This window comes from Ictidomys tridecemlineatus, chromosome 6, assembly GCF_052094955.1.
Source record: "Ictidomys tridecemlineatus isolate mIctTri1 chromosome 6, mIctTri1.hap1, whole genome shotgun sequence".
NCBI lineage: Eukaryota > Metazoa > Chordata > Mammalia > Rodentia > Sciuridae > Ictidomys > Ictidomys tridecemlineatus.
In genome coordinates this window covers 91,935,391-91,949,412 of record NC_135482.1, presented here as the reverse complement: position 1 = coordinate 91,949,412, position 14,022 = coordinate 91,935,391, and the positions used below count along the sequence as shown (strand labels likewise).

At 36.5% G+C, this 14,022-nt stretch overlaps 1 protein-coding gene across 9 annotated transcripts in view; it reads right to left on the bottom strand.

Moving 5' to 3' along the window:
• Positions 1-1,626: 1,626 nt before the first annotated feature.
• Eps8 (EGFR pathway substrate 8, signaling adaptor) overlaps positions 1,627-14,022 on the bottom strand; it is a 165,713-nt gene continuing 153,317 nt past the window's right edge. For all 9 annotated transcript variants that reach the window (XM_021730749.3, XM_021730746.3, XM_021730750.3 and 6 more), the window contains 4 exons: positions 12,854-13,076; positions 5,164-5,344; positions 4,105-4,234; positions 1,627-2,820 (listed from right to left, as the gene is read on the bottom strand). In XM_021730749.3, coding sequence (XP_021586424.1) covers positions 2,707-2,820; positions 4,105-4,234; positions 5,164-5,344; positions 12,854-13,076 — 648 coding nt within the window. In that variant the 3' untranslated portion in view covers positions 1,627-2,706. The remainder of the gene's footprint in view (positions 2,821-4,104; positions 4,235-5,163; positions 5,345-12,853; positions 13,077-14,022) is intronic.

Below are 14,022 nucleotides of genomic sequence, written 5' to 3'. Positions count from 1 at the left end.
CCTCTTCATGGATCCAAGTTTAAGCTTCTTCTCATGCCTCCCTTCTTCTAAATGCTGGTAAAAATAACCCCTTCCCTTTGCTCCCAATCCCTATGAGTGGGATCTGCTTCTTATTTAAGCCTTCTGTGATATCTCTATGTTCTGTTTTTACCTATTTAAACAATTCTTCATATTAAATGCCCTGTTACATATTTTCAAATTACAAAGGATGATTGTATCACATTAGAAAAAGTCATAAACTTCTTAATTGTTGTTGTATGGAACTTCAAACACACATAGAAGAGTAGGTACAGAGGCCAAGCAGCCAGAAGTTGGAATGAGTTGGAACGGAGTTATTCTCTCAGCTTCAAATCCACACCTTTATTATCATCTTCATGATTTGGGGCTTTACCAGGTGAATGCCTGATGTTCTGCTCAAAGAATATGAGAGAGAAGGCAGGAAGGGGAACAAGGGACTTCTCATTCCTGTTTTAATTCCTTTTTTTACCAACATCACCCTCACATTAGGTCTTCACTCAATAAGTGGCAAATGATTTTCAGCAGCAGTAGTTGGTTCAGGCTTCCAGTTTGTCTTTCCCCCTGCTCCAGAAATAGCTTCAATAGAGAGCCAAGCAGAAGCCTGGTGGTATGCTCTCCTCAGAAGTCCACATCCCGAATCATGGCTTTCCTAAACTATTCCCTCAATGTGGGAATTCTTTTGAATTCCTGAGGCAAGAGCATTTATGCTGTGCCTCCTTTCAGGTTTTTGATGTTTTAGGTTTTTTTGTTTTGTTTTGTTTTGTTTGCTTTCTGCCAGCTTTGTGGGCTCTTTACCCAAACTTTTCAAGTACTGGTGATCAAATTCCTCAGATGTCTAGATAAAAACTATACAGTGCCTCTCCCCCAAAACTTTTAAATTCCATCAATCTCTCCTCTTTGTCCCCACAACTCTAAGTGAGGTAACTGCTTTCTGCAAGTATTACCTCTTTGATGCACTCCTTTGGTATTTTATAACATAAAGGCATACATTGCACAAATTATTTTACTATCAAGTATGTTACTTTTCACTCAAGTTATCCTAATGTTTTAATCTTATTATCTTCTGTCTTCATGTTTTCAGATAATTTCAATAAGCCTAAGGTATTTCTTAAGCGGTGCTTAAGAAATGTAAAAGGCCTGAACTAATTTTACTTTGTCATCCTCATGTTTGCTCTACTTACTATAAGGGTCAGTAGGATAGAGAGGCAAAGATGGGAGATGAAAGACCCCCACGTCCTTCATGTCCTGGGGAAGTCCAGCCTCTAAGAAGCTATAACTTCTCATTTATAAAAATACAACTCACAGGGTTATTGTAGATATTGAGTCAAGAATTTACGTGGACACATTTATCAATTGTAAGAACAGTGTAAATAAATTTTCACCACTGTTACCAACTGTGACTAGATGGTAAAAGGTAAAGATGATGGATAAAAGAGGTGAAAGAGGAGAAACAATGGAAGAAAATATTCTGAAGCAATTTATACCCACTCAGAAATTGACTAGAACTTAGTTGTTGGTTTTCAAGTGACCAGTATTTTTTCCCATTCCATTCTATCTAATTCTCAGTCTACAGAGCAAAGATCGTTTTTGCCAGTAAGACAGAAGCCATTTGTTAACATACAGCAAATACTGTTTATTGTAGACTTTCCGGCTGACTCATGTGAAAAAGGCACTATGAAAAATTAATGAATCTAGATAATCTCTCTAAATGAATTTATGTTAAAATATACAACATTCTTACATAACATCTGCTTTATATATGTGAAATAATATAACATTTAATGACAAAAATCGTGTTTCCAAAAATAACATTTGTTGAAGGTTAGGTATCTTTCTTTTCTTTATCTAGAATCTTTCATAAGATTAAAGTATGTGTAAATTATATGTTTCTTATCACCAGAAAGACTTGACACAGACAATCACATGAAATGGCCCCAATATCCTTGAACTACTTATATCAATATTCATAACTGAGGCCTTCATTAGGCAAAATACTGTAATGCACACCAATGCAGGCTACTTCCTGTGATAGATTTTGAATGTATATGACCTCTTTCCACTTGTGCTTTCTTATATATAAGAACACAGTATACATAATAAGCAGAATATAAACTAAATCAAAATACAAGCTATGCAAGGAACTGCAATCAACAGAGCCATGACAAAGAAAATGTTTTGAGAATGCTCCAGAGGTTGTTATTTGCATGTCTGAGGGCTGACTATACAGTTCATTTGATGCTTTAATTTTTAAACAGTTGGCATTAAGAACTTAAAATAAATCTAAATATTCTATCATTAAGCATGTCAGAGGAGAGACCCAAGAATGCAGAGGCCAGCTTCAGTGAGCTACACCATGCCTGACACTACACCTACAAAAAAATGAATTGTTTAGATTTTGAATCACGGACAATAAATTCCTACTTATACAATAAGATGGGGTGAAATAATTAATTGTTAAAGTAGGAAAAATATTCCCAAAGGTAAAAAAAAAATTCAGTCTAAAATGTGTCAGTTTTAATAAAAATAATGAGCCCAAAAGCAATTCCTCTGCTTACTCAGGTATTGTTTTTTATGGCAATAAATTATGTATACCAAGAAAAACAGATCTGACATTCCCTTCAAGGCTTCTTAAAACAAAGCATATTGTAGTAATGCCAAGAAAGATGGAGTTTAAAAACAAACAACAAATTAGTGACTGCTTCCTTCATCAAAAGATTCCACTCCCGAATCACTAGCAGCAGCACTGATCTTTTCCTGTCGTCTTCGCATGATTTCTTGCAACTCAGAGCTGCCATTGTTATCCTGAAAAACAAACATGGTTCAGACAAGATGGTTACTGGTTTGTCTCAACTGTGGGGCGTGTAACAAAGCACCTCAGGGTGAAAGTCAACTGTGGTTTCTTGTAGTGTTTCTTCAGGAAAACTAAAGGCTTCCCTGCACATAGGTGAAGCTTCTGGAGCCCACCAATATCACATTAACACTGCCTGTCGATGGAATTCTGTCCCCATGTTTCATTTCAACATGGTAGAGAAGGACCAATAGTGCACATCAAGAGCTCTGACTCTGGGTGGGGGGGAGGGAGGGGAGGAGATATGTGTATAATAAGTACAATAACAGGGTAAATTATCAAAGAACCCTTTCTGAGTCAAACAAGACACGGTTGCATTTTCCTTTAAGGAGACATTATTGTTGTTGTTATTGTAGTACTGAAAACTGAACTGAGGGTAGCTTTACCACTGAGCTATATCCCCAGTCCTTTTTATTTTTGGAGACAGGGTCTTGCTAAGTTGCTGAAATTGGCCTCAAATTTGGATCCTCCTGCCTTAGCCTCCCGAGGTGCTAGGATTACAGGTATGTACCACTGTGCCCAGCGCCTCTGGATTTTAAAACAGGCCAGAGTGGGCCCAGAACACAGCAAGTGTAAGAGCTGTGAGATGTAACCATTGGAAACCAGTACCTTTACATAGCCGATTTTAAGTAGAGGAGAATATGAGAATCTTAAGTAAATCCAGTCTAGAAAACATGTACTCTCCTTTCATACAGACAACTAAGACTAAATAATTACTACTCAGAGCTCACTGTTTTCAATGATCTCTAGTTAATATTCTACCCCAATTATTTAGAAGTAAAACCAGGTTTAAGACACATAGCTAGGGTTTTAAGACTTTATAACCTACTAAGACCTCCAAACTAAATATTAAGAACAGGCAAAAGAGTTCTGGCCTCTTAAAGCATTTATGAACTCAGATGTGATTTTTTTTTTATTTTGGCAAAAATTAAAATTTCTATAGCAGTAGTTAATGCAATAAAACAAGATTATGCTTTTTGTTCAATATCCAAAAGTATATGCTCAAGCTTTGTTATGTGAATATTTATAAAAAACTAATCTGCTTAAAAATGGTCATTGATGATCTCCTGTAAAATTTACAAAAGCTGAATCAAATTTAAGTCAGCTTTGTAAGAAAGGAAAATTGGCCAATGTGGACCAGGATAGTTGTTTCCAGAGCTTTCAATTTGCAGTCCATACTCTTGACTAATGCCAGGAAAAAAAAAAAAAAAAACCCACTTCGAGTTGTCAAGTCTTACCTCTAATGCAGCTTTTTGTACAGTGATTTGGCTAAAGACTCTGGCCCCTTCAGGGCACACTGTTCTCAGTTCATCTTTGTTGAGAGAGAAAAGTTGCGCACCATTTAATACTCCAAGACTATTGACAGTCCTGAAATACAAAAATTTTAAAATCAGAGCATTAAAAATATTGCCTAGATAGAAATAAGAGACAAAATCTTCTGTTTCTGCTAGTATTGTTTTCGTAAGGGTTTCATACATGGAAACTCTTATGAAATGTCAATTTAGTGCTTGGTTAAAGGCAATGACAAGGGACTTTCATGATCAAGACCCAGATGACAGATTGTGAAGCATCAAAAAGGAGCCAATTGGGTTTAGTTTTACTATTGTTTAACATAAATTCCTTAAAATTGGGTGTTTCATAGCAGGAATAGACAGCTTTCAAGTTATGAGGCAACTGACTAACCATTATTGCACCTTTCAGGTGTGCTGAATGAGTTTATAAAATGTCAGGCTTCTTAGAACATGTATTATTCAAAGATTTCATTGTATCAAATAGACATAAAGGGTCTATAGACTTTTAGATTTTTAGATACATAGGACCTTTATTATGGGCTTAACTAAAAGAAAAGCACTATTAAGATTTTAATTGATGACAGGTAGTCAACTGCTTTATTATTTTCCTGAGACACTATACCCTGCAGAAGGAGGAAACCTATGCTACATGTCATGTCTACATGATCTGAGGAGTTTCCTTAAGATCACAGTCCTACCCTACTGTAACTTGATGAGAGAGAAAGAGAGCTACTACCAGAGTTCCCAGGGGCTGACAGCTGTGTAAGGGACCAATGATGAACGGATTCTACCAACAAGAAAAAGGTGGCATCAACTCATAGTTATTTCTACTGTGTCTCCCATGTTTTTTCCTTTTTAGCTATGTATAGTCACTTCCTGAGTATGGAACAAAGAATGCAGTCTGGGCTTTTATATTTGTTAGCCATTTGTGAAATGTAAATGACTCAATTGAAAATAAAGCATGCTTCACACAAAGAACCACAAAGGATCCAGAGACAGACTTACACAGGGTTAAACCCTTTTGACTGTAACCATGTCTTCACCTCCTCGGGTGTGGAATCGTAGGTGATGTTGACAACGGGCACATTCTGCCGTGGCACGTGGAACTTCTTCTGAGCAGCACTCCGACCAATGGTCAGCCTGTGGATGAGCTCATCCTGTACTTCCTCCATCTGAGACTTCCTTCCTAGACACCAATAGGAAGCAGGGTATGTTTGAAAATCCCTTACATTATGTCCCTCTTTCTAGACCCCAATCCCAATGATCCTTTGACCCCAATAGGTTCACAATCTAGGGCTCCGACCATCTTCCCAGTATAAGCTCAATTACCAAAATAACTCCCTGGCTCCTCTCCTCTCTTCATTGTACTCATCTGGTAAAGCCTCAGCCCCAGTGAATCCGCCATCCTGAATACTCTAGGCCTGCACAGCTGTCAAATGGTCCCATGTTAAATTCACCACTATTACAGTGGTGACCCTGAAGGATCTGCTCAAATCCCTAACAGTGACAGTACACTTCCTTAGAGTTTCTCAATTAGGGACAGTTTCAATGCCAGGGACATTCAGCAATGCCTAGAAATATTTTTGGTTGTCACAGCCGAGGGTGGTAAAGAGGGAAGGCTGCCACAGCCACACAGTGGCTGGAGGCCTGCAATATGCAAAACATCCTCCAGGGCATAAGCCAGCCTCCCACCACAGGGCCCAGGTTGAGAAACCTCACCTAGACCACATATAGCTACACACTGACCCAATTATTAATATCTGACCCAATTATTTAATAACTTCTACTTTCTCTGTAAACATCCAGCTCTATTCCCTAATCCTCACCCTCAAAATCTCACATCCTAATTTCTTTTGCGGTGGAGGGGAGGGGGCTGTGGAGACACCAGGGATTGAACTCAGGGGCACTCAGACACTGAGCCACATCCTCAGCCCTATTTTGTATTTTATTTAGAGATAGGGTCTCACTGAGTTGCTTAGCGCATCACTTTTGCTGAGGCTGGCTTTGAACTCAAGATCCTCCTGCCTCAGCCTCCCAAGCTGCTGGAATTACAGGCATGCACTACCATACCTGGCTCACATCCTAATTTCTGAATGAAATAATGGAGTTAGAAGAGAACATCCACATGCTCCCCTAGTGGTTCTTCTTCCTTCCCACATACCTTTGCCCATTATATTACAGATGAATTGTGTCCATATTCCAAGGCCAGCCCATCTATGTACACCAGGCACCAAATTCTCTGCCTATTCAAATACTTTGGCATCAATTTCCCCCTTTACTAAATCATCAGCTCATTTAAATATGCAACAATTTACCTATTATTTCTCTTACCTTTAGATAAGTCTTTACTAGGTCACCTCCCAACTGCCATCCGTTTCTCTGCTCCCTTGTAAGCAAAATTCCACGAAGCATCACCTCCTTTAGCTGAATCCATTCCTATTTTTCCATTTTCTTAGATTCATTGCAATTCAATTCCTCTCTCTACTACACTTTGTTAAACAACTTGGCCAATTCCTTCCTAGCCATAATCTCATTTAACCTGTCAGCAAAGTTTGAAGTCAGAGATTCCTCCTTGAAACACTTTCATCTTGGGGTCTCCAGGATTCCACACTCTCTTGATTTTCCTCCTGCCTTCCTGGTAACTCCTTTCCAGTATCTTCCTCTGAATGGTCTCATCTCTGAAACTTAGTAATGTTAAAGTACACCAGGAAAAAAATTGTGCACCTCTTCTCTGCCTATACATACTCCATCAATGATCACTGTGCCTCATCTCATTTAAAGTCTGATGACTACCAAACTATTGCTCTAGTTGTTATGGTTTAAATATGAGCCCCCACCAAAGCTCATTTGTTAGACAATGCAAGGACTTTCAGAGGTGAAATGACTGTTATGAGAGCCTTAATCTAATCAATGAATTAATACATGGATATGGAATAATTAGGTGCTAACTGTAGACAGGTAGGGTACGGCTGGCAGTATGTCACTGGGGGAGTGCCTTTGAGGTCCATATTTTGTCCCTGGTGAGCAGAGCATTCTCTCTTTGCTTTATGTTTTCCATTTCCTGAGCTACCTTCCTCCTCCACACTCTTCTGCCATGGTCTTCTGCCTCTCCTTGAGCCCAGAGCAATGGAGTTGGCTATCTATGGACTAAGACCTCTGACATTGAGAACACCAAATAAATTTTTCCTTCTCTAAAATTGTTCTTGTCAGTTCTTTTGGCCACGGTAGTGAAAAAGCTGACTAAAACACCAGTCCTGACTACTACTCAGAAGTCTCGATTCGCATGTTAACTTGCCTACTTAATATATTCATTGGACATCTATTAACTCTCTGAAATATACCTCAAATATAACTTTTCATACCTAAATTCTTAATTTTCTTCCTGAAGTTTTCTTTTATTAAGATTCTGGACTTTTTTAGACTTCCCAGCTCAGTGAATTCTATCTTTCCAGTTTCTCTAGTTAAAAATACCATGGATCTACACTACACCTAATCCATCCTAATCTCTGCCTATTAGAATCAAATCTAATCTACTCCATTCCCTGATCCTCACCCTCATGATCTCACTTAATGGTAGGAATATCCTGTTAGTACCACCATCAAAATATATTCTAAATCCAGAGCTGGGGTTGTGGCTCAGTGGTAGAGCGCTTGCCTCACACGTGTGAGGTACTGGGTTCGATCCTCAGCACCACATATAAATAAATAAAATAAAGGTCCATCAACAACTAAAAAGAATTAAACACACACACACACTTCAAATCCAGTGATGGAGATGTAGCTTAGTAGTAGAACACTTGTCTAGCATGTGTAAGGCCCTGGGTTCAATTTCTAGTATTTCCAAAATAAAAATAATTGTATCTATCTAGATAGACAAGAAAGATGGATAATCTCCCAAATCCAAATAATTCTCCTGAACCCCCTACTCTAGTTCTCAATGGCTTCCCTGGTGCTTTCAAATAGAAAGGTCAGTCCAGCCTCCTTAGCCTGAAATGTTGTCCCCTAAATATCCAGAGGATTCCTCCTTCCTCTCCTTCAGATATCCCCTGAGCTATTTAAACTGTAGTCACTCCCTCCACCAACAGCATTCTCCATTTACAGAGCTTATATTATTCTCCAAACTAACACTCTAATATCCTCTTGATATGTCACTGTATATCTATCTCCTTTCATTAAAATGCAAGCCTGAGGACAAAAAGAGATTTTCCCTGTTTTGTTTAATTCTATATCCCCAGTACTTGGGAAATGTAGTGATTCTATAAATGCTTACTGAACAAATTAATGAAGGAGGCATTCTCCTGAATTTTTCACTGTGAGAGACCTTGCAAATCATCATATACAAACCCCTTAAATAACCAGATGAAAACACGGAGGCCAAACAGAGAAATGATCTGTCCAAGTCACATTGTTAATTAGAAATAGAATTTAGCTAGAACTACATGTTCTGACTTTCAGCTCAGACCTGTTTTATGGTACGAGTCATTGAGACTCCCTTTGATTAATTTCACTACTGTCCTTCTCCCCCAGCCATTTATGCTTCTGGGGAAGATGCATGGTTGAACTACCACTTTGAGGAAGCCAGGGAAAAAAGCAAGTATAAGAATGTGAATCTGGAATATGTATACAGGGTAAAAATGGGAATTCATAATCTGCTTGAATCAAATGTATGAAATATGATATGTCAAGAGCTTTGTAATGTTTTGAACAACTAATAATAAAAATAATAATAATAAAAAGAATGTGAATAATGTGTTTACGTGTGCATTTTTAAAGTGTGTGTATACATACATCAAGTACATTAAGTTATATGTATATTGTTTTCAAGAATTAAAGACAATATCTGAAAAGTTAAAAACAAAATTACTGATACAGTAATCCAATTATGATCTGCTCCCTCAGGGAGGTTTTTGTGACCATTATTAGATTGTTGTTCTACACCTTTTTCTTTTCTTTTCAGGTAAAATGTTTTAGAAAGTGTTTGGTATCCCTGTAAAATAGGGGCAAAGTGTGAAATAATCACATAGCATTATTTCAGTCTAATTTTTTAATACCTTGAGTATTTAGAAGACCTTTTTTAGAAGTCAAAAGAAGAAGAAAAGAGGGAGGGAAGAGGCAAAAAGAAAAAAAGGGAGAAGTACAAGATAAAGTGAGAAAAAATACTATTGATTATTGCAATTAAGTATCACAAAACCTGCATTTCATTAGGTGATTCTTAAATTACTACATTATACAGTGTATGAGTCTGTCTCAAAGGAATTTTTAAAAAGTATCACCACACCAAAGTATTTATTTTCTCACACACTGACTTAGCCACCACACGAGGATCACCAATCTGTGGCATAGTCTTCTTCCAGGAAATACAAAAAGCCTCTTTCTAACATGCTCCTGGCTTTTGGTTTCCATTTTCAATGTCAAACATACAACAAATCAGAACTAACTTCACACCTCTTTCTAAAATAACAGTTCTGATTACAACAGATTAAACTCAAATAGAAGGACTAACATTTCAAAGGAAATGGAAGAAATGCAAAGCACTACAGTGTTAGTATCTTCAATAGTGATAGGTGTAGAATCTTTGTGGATTCTGCGATAAACCAATTTAAACAGCTTATGACACATGGCTCCCAGCAGCTACTCTAAATAGGTAACACACAGTCACACAGCAGCAAAGGGGATCTTAACTATGGCCATTTGTTATATTTTTAAAATAGGCATGATGGTTCTTGTCCACCATGGCTATTCGATAACATTTTTATGGGTATTCACTTGCTAGTTCCTCCTATTTTATTTTTATGAGAGGTTTAGGCAAAAAACAGAGAATGTACACAGCATAAATGGGCATTTTTGAGACAAATCTGGCTCTCCAATATACACACAATTAAACATGTCTGTTTGATTCTAAATGATTGTTACCAAGTTCTAACATTCATTGAGAGAAAAAAAAATGTCCTTGAAGGAGTGCTATTAAGAAATATATGAGTTTTATAAAAAATTACTTTTGTTTAATGTTAAACTATACCTTTGAGATACTTTTAACTTCACAAAAGTAATTACAAATTTTATTATTTTAAGGAAATAAGTGTATGTATTAATTTGGGGAGAGATGTTTATATTTTATATGTCAATGTCATCCTTTTACTTATGAAAAACAGACTTGAAAATGATGAGTTACAATTATCAAGAGAATTCTCTATCTTTAAAGTATTCTAACTATGCCTCTTTCCCATTAGGTTATTCTTAGCTTCTTAGAGTTGGACAAAGAACAAACTGTTCCAATCCACATACTGTTCCAAATGGGGACTGGATGCTTATGAACTATGACCATAGGCCTGGAAAAAAGAGGACCATGGTGTCAAAGATTATTGTGCTGACCTAACAAAGGAGGGAAATGTCACAAACTTGTGGGAAGAATGAAGAAAGGAACAGTCATTTCCTTAAGAGGAAAGTTTTCCTTAGGGAAATCAATAAAATATTTCTCATCTCGAGGCCAAGGCTGTAGCTCCATGGTAGTGCACCTGCCTGGCATGTGTGAGGCACTGGGTTCGAGTCTCAGCACTGCATATAAATAAATAAATGAAAATAATAAAGATCTAAAATAATAGAAAATAATAAAACAACTAAAAAATACTTTAAAAAACAAGAACTTTTTCATCTTAAAATTATTAGTGTCTTTGTAAAAACTATCTTTTTGAAAAATCTACATGTAGCACATTATATTTTATTATAGTTATTCACACTTACACATAGTCATACACACAGTAATTTTTGCTGAACAGAAAGAGCTAAATGCTTTTGTAAAATTTCATTTTTCCTTTAGTTTTCTGGTAAGGTCAAGATATGAATAAGAAGGCATTTAAATCAGCTACACCCTGGGAGAGAAAGTAATGTATAAAAGTAGGCCTGTGCTTAATTTCCAGAAGTTAAATAGTATTAGTTTTAGTTCTTTTTAAAATTGTTTCTATCAAGAATGATCACAATGGAGCCAGGCACAGTGTGCATGCCTGTAATCCTAGGAACTCGGCAGGCTGAGGCTACGGATTACATATTTGAAGCCAGCCTCACTCAGCAACTTAATGAGGCCCTGCCTCAAAAAAAAAAAAAAAAAAAGGTGGAGGCATGAAGCTGGGGATGTGGCTCAGAGATTAAGCACCCCTGATTTCAATCCCCAGTATAAAAAAAAATCATAACAAAATAGATATGGCTAAAACTTACTAAATGAAAAAACAGTAGGGTGAAAAGGATTTGAGATTTTAGTTTTTAATATGAATCAGGTGTCTGATCTCAGCAATAAAGTTAATAATTGAATATGTGTGTCTAGAAGTCAGAAATGAGATCTGGTTTGAAGAATAAGCTGGGAATTGTTCTTTTTCCACAACATAAAGTATTCAAAAAAATGGAAACAGATTGAACATTTATAGTAAAAGTATATTTATATATTCATATGGAGAAAAGAATACAAAACCTTCAGAGTCCTAAATTGACAGAACTAGATATATCCATTTTACACACACACACTCACATGCACACACTCATCTTTCTACATGAAATGTCTTCCTGGCCTCTAGTTTTCCAAGAGTAGTATATGACAAGTATAGGTAAAGCAAAGTAATATTACAATTCTTTAAAAACAATTTGGATAAAAAATATTTTAAAAAAGAAAAAATGGTATACTACAAAGTAAAATAAAAACTACCTAAGATTTATCTCAGTTTTCAAAACTTCCTGTTCTTTCCAATACTAACAAAGATAATTAAAAGTTGGCCAGATTGTCTTTTGTGTCTTTTTGTCAGTTTGTTTAAATTGGTTTTCATAGAAACCATTCTATAAAAAATCAAATTTACATTTATGAAAATATGAACCAAACCTGCAGTCTAAATTACATGAAATCTGAATTTGAAGAGTATGTTTGAGATCATTTTTGGCAGACAATTATAGTAACCTAGTGAGATTGTGCATTTGAGAATAACAGATATGAGAAGCAGAAAGAGGAAAACAATGACAGCAGAATATATCTACCAACTACTTATAATATATCACATGGTGGTCAAATCAACCAGACTTTCAACCTCAGCACGGGTGATATTTTGGACCAAGTAATCCTGCTGAATGCAGCTGTCCTGTGCATTACAGAATGCTGCTAAACATCTCTGGCCTGTGCCCACTGATGTCAGTAAACATGCCCCAGATGATATCAAATGTTCCCAGGGGAAGGGAGAGAAAGGTAAAGTCACCTCTGGCTGAGAAGCACTGGTCTAAACACTGAACATGCATTATCGTTGAATTTGCACACTCATTCTATGAAAGCAGACACCATTATTTTTGTCCCCACTGTTCAGACACTAAAATACAAAGAGGATTATTCAATTGATGAAGGTCACAGGGCCAGTAAGTGATGCTTTGGTATACAAATTCTAGTATATGGAACTCCTGAGCAAGCATTCAACTGCCACAACATTGGAATATGTGTAGAAATACTTACAGGAGAGAATGGAGGGAACTTCCTGCTAATCAGAGTTTTTAAACAATGAGAAACGAGGTGAAAAATCTCCTTAATCTATGAAGACCATGCAAGTATAAAGGAGTATAGTTCATATTTAATAATATCTAGTAACAACAGAATCAAGAATAAACAATATTTTACTTAACAGTGCTTTTAATTCACAGAAGAAACTTTTTTGCCTCCCTGGAAACTTACGGTCCACGGGCAGTTGTTTGTGTCTCTGGCTGTCCCGCACAATGCTACCACCACTGTCACTGGAGCTGCTGTTCTGACGTGTTACATTTGCTGGGACCTTTGACACAGGAACAGGTGCTGGTACAGAAGGTGGAAGGGGGACAGGAACAGGAGCTGGCGTTGGAGGAGGTGATGGGGCAGAAGGAGTATCAGCTGGTCTTGGACCATACTCCATCCTTTGTTTCTATAAAAGGACAAATAATTAACTTGAAATTTTTGAAAAGTACCTATATTTAGAAAATAAATTATACATTGACAAGACATCATTTGCTATTTCTTTTAAGCTTATTTGCAAGTCTATAATAATTTTTCATGTGTATGCATACATACACACACTTCTGATCCTATATAGTGAATAATAATTAAAAATAATCTTTTAAACATTCTACATATTTGTTCAAGGTCAACATGTAAGTGTAACAAGTCGCAATGATACACCAAGAGCAAACAGTATTATAATAATAAATGTCAAGAAAATTAAATTTGGTCTTGGACTCATATAAGACCAGGGTAGATCAAATGACTTCTGGTTTTACAGAAAATAATTACTAGTGATTTCAATGGCACTGGAAGTCAATGTCAATAGCATTAAGCATCACTTGCTTCTTATTTTAAATATATACTATAAGTAATTTATTAAGGAGAGGACCAATGTTCTCATAAGGACTATGCTCTAAAATAAATAATTTTTAAAACATTCATCTCAATTATTTCAAGATATAACACTTTATGCCACAATCTCCATGCTAATTTATTAAAATCAGAATTTTTCTTGTTAAAATGGGTATGTTGTAGGGTGGATGGTGTGAGGATACAGACATGGTCTTCAGGGCTGGGGTGCAGCTCAGAGGTAAGCTCTTGCCTGGGATACTCAAGGTCTTGATCCACAGCACCACACACACAAAATATATATTTCCAAACTATATTGTTATATTGTGTGCATGTATGACTATTTGACAATAAATTTCACCATTATGTACAACTACAATGTACCAACAAGAAATACTGAGGGAAAAAAAGTTATGGTCTTTGGTTAATGTGGATGACTGCAACTCACAAACTATATTAAAAAAAAGGTATGTGGGGATTTGTATTTAAAAAGGCAGATGTGATTAAAAATAAACAATGCT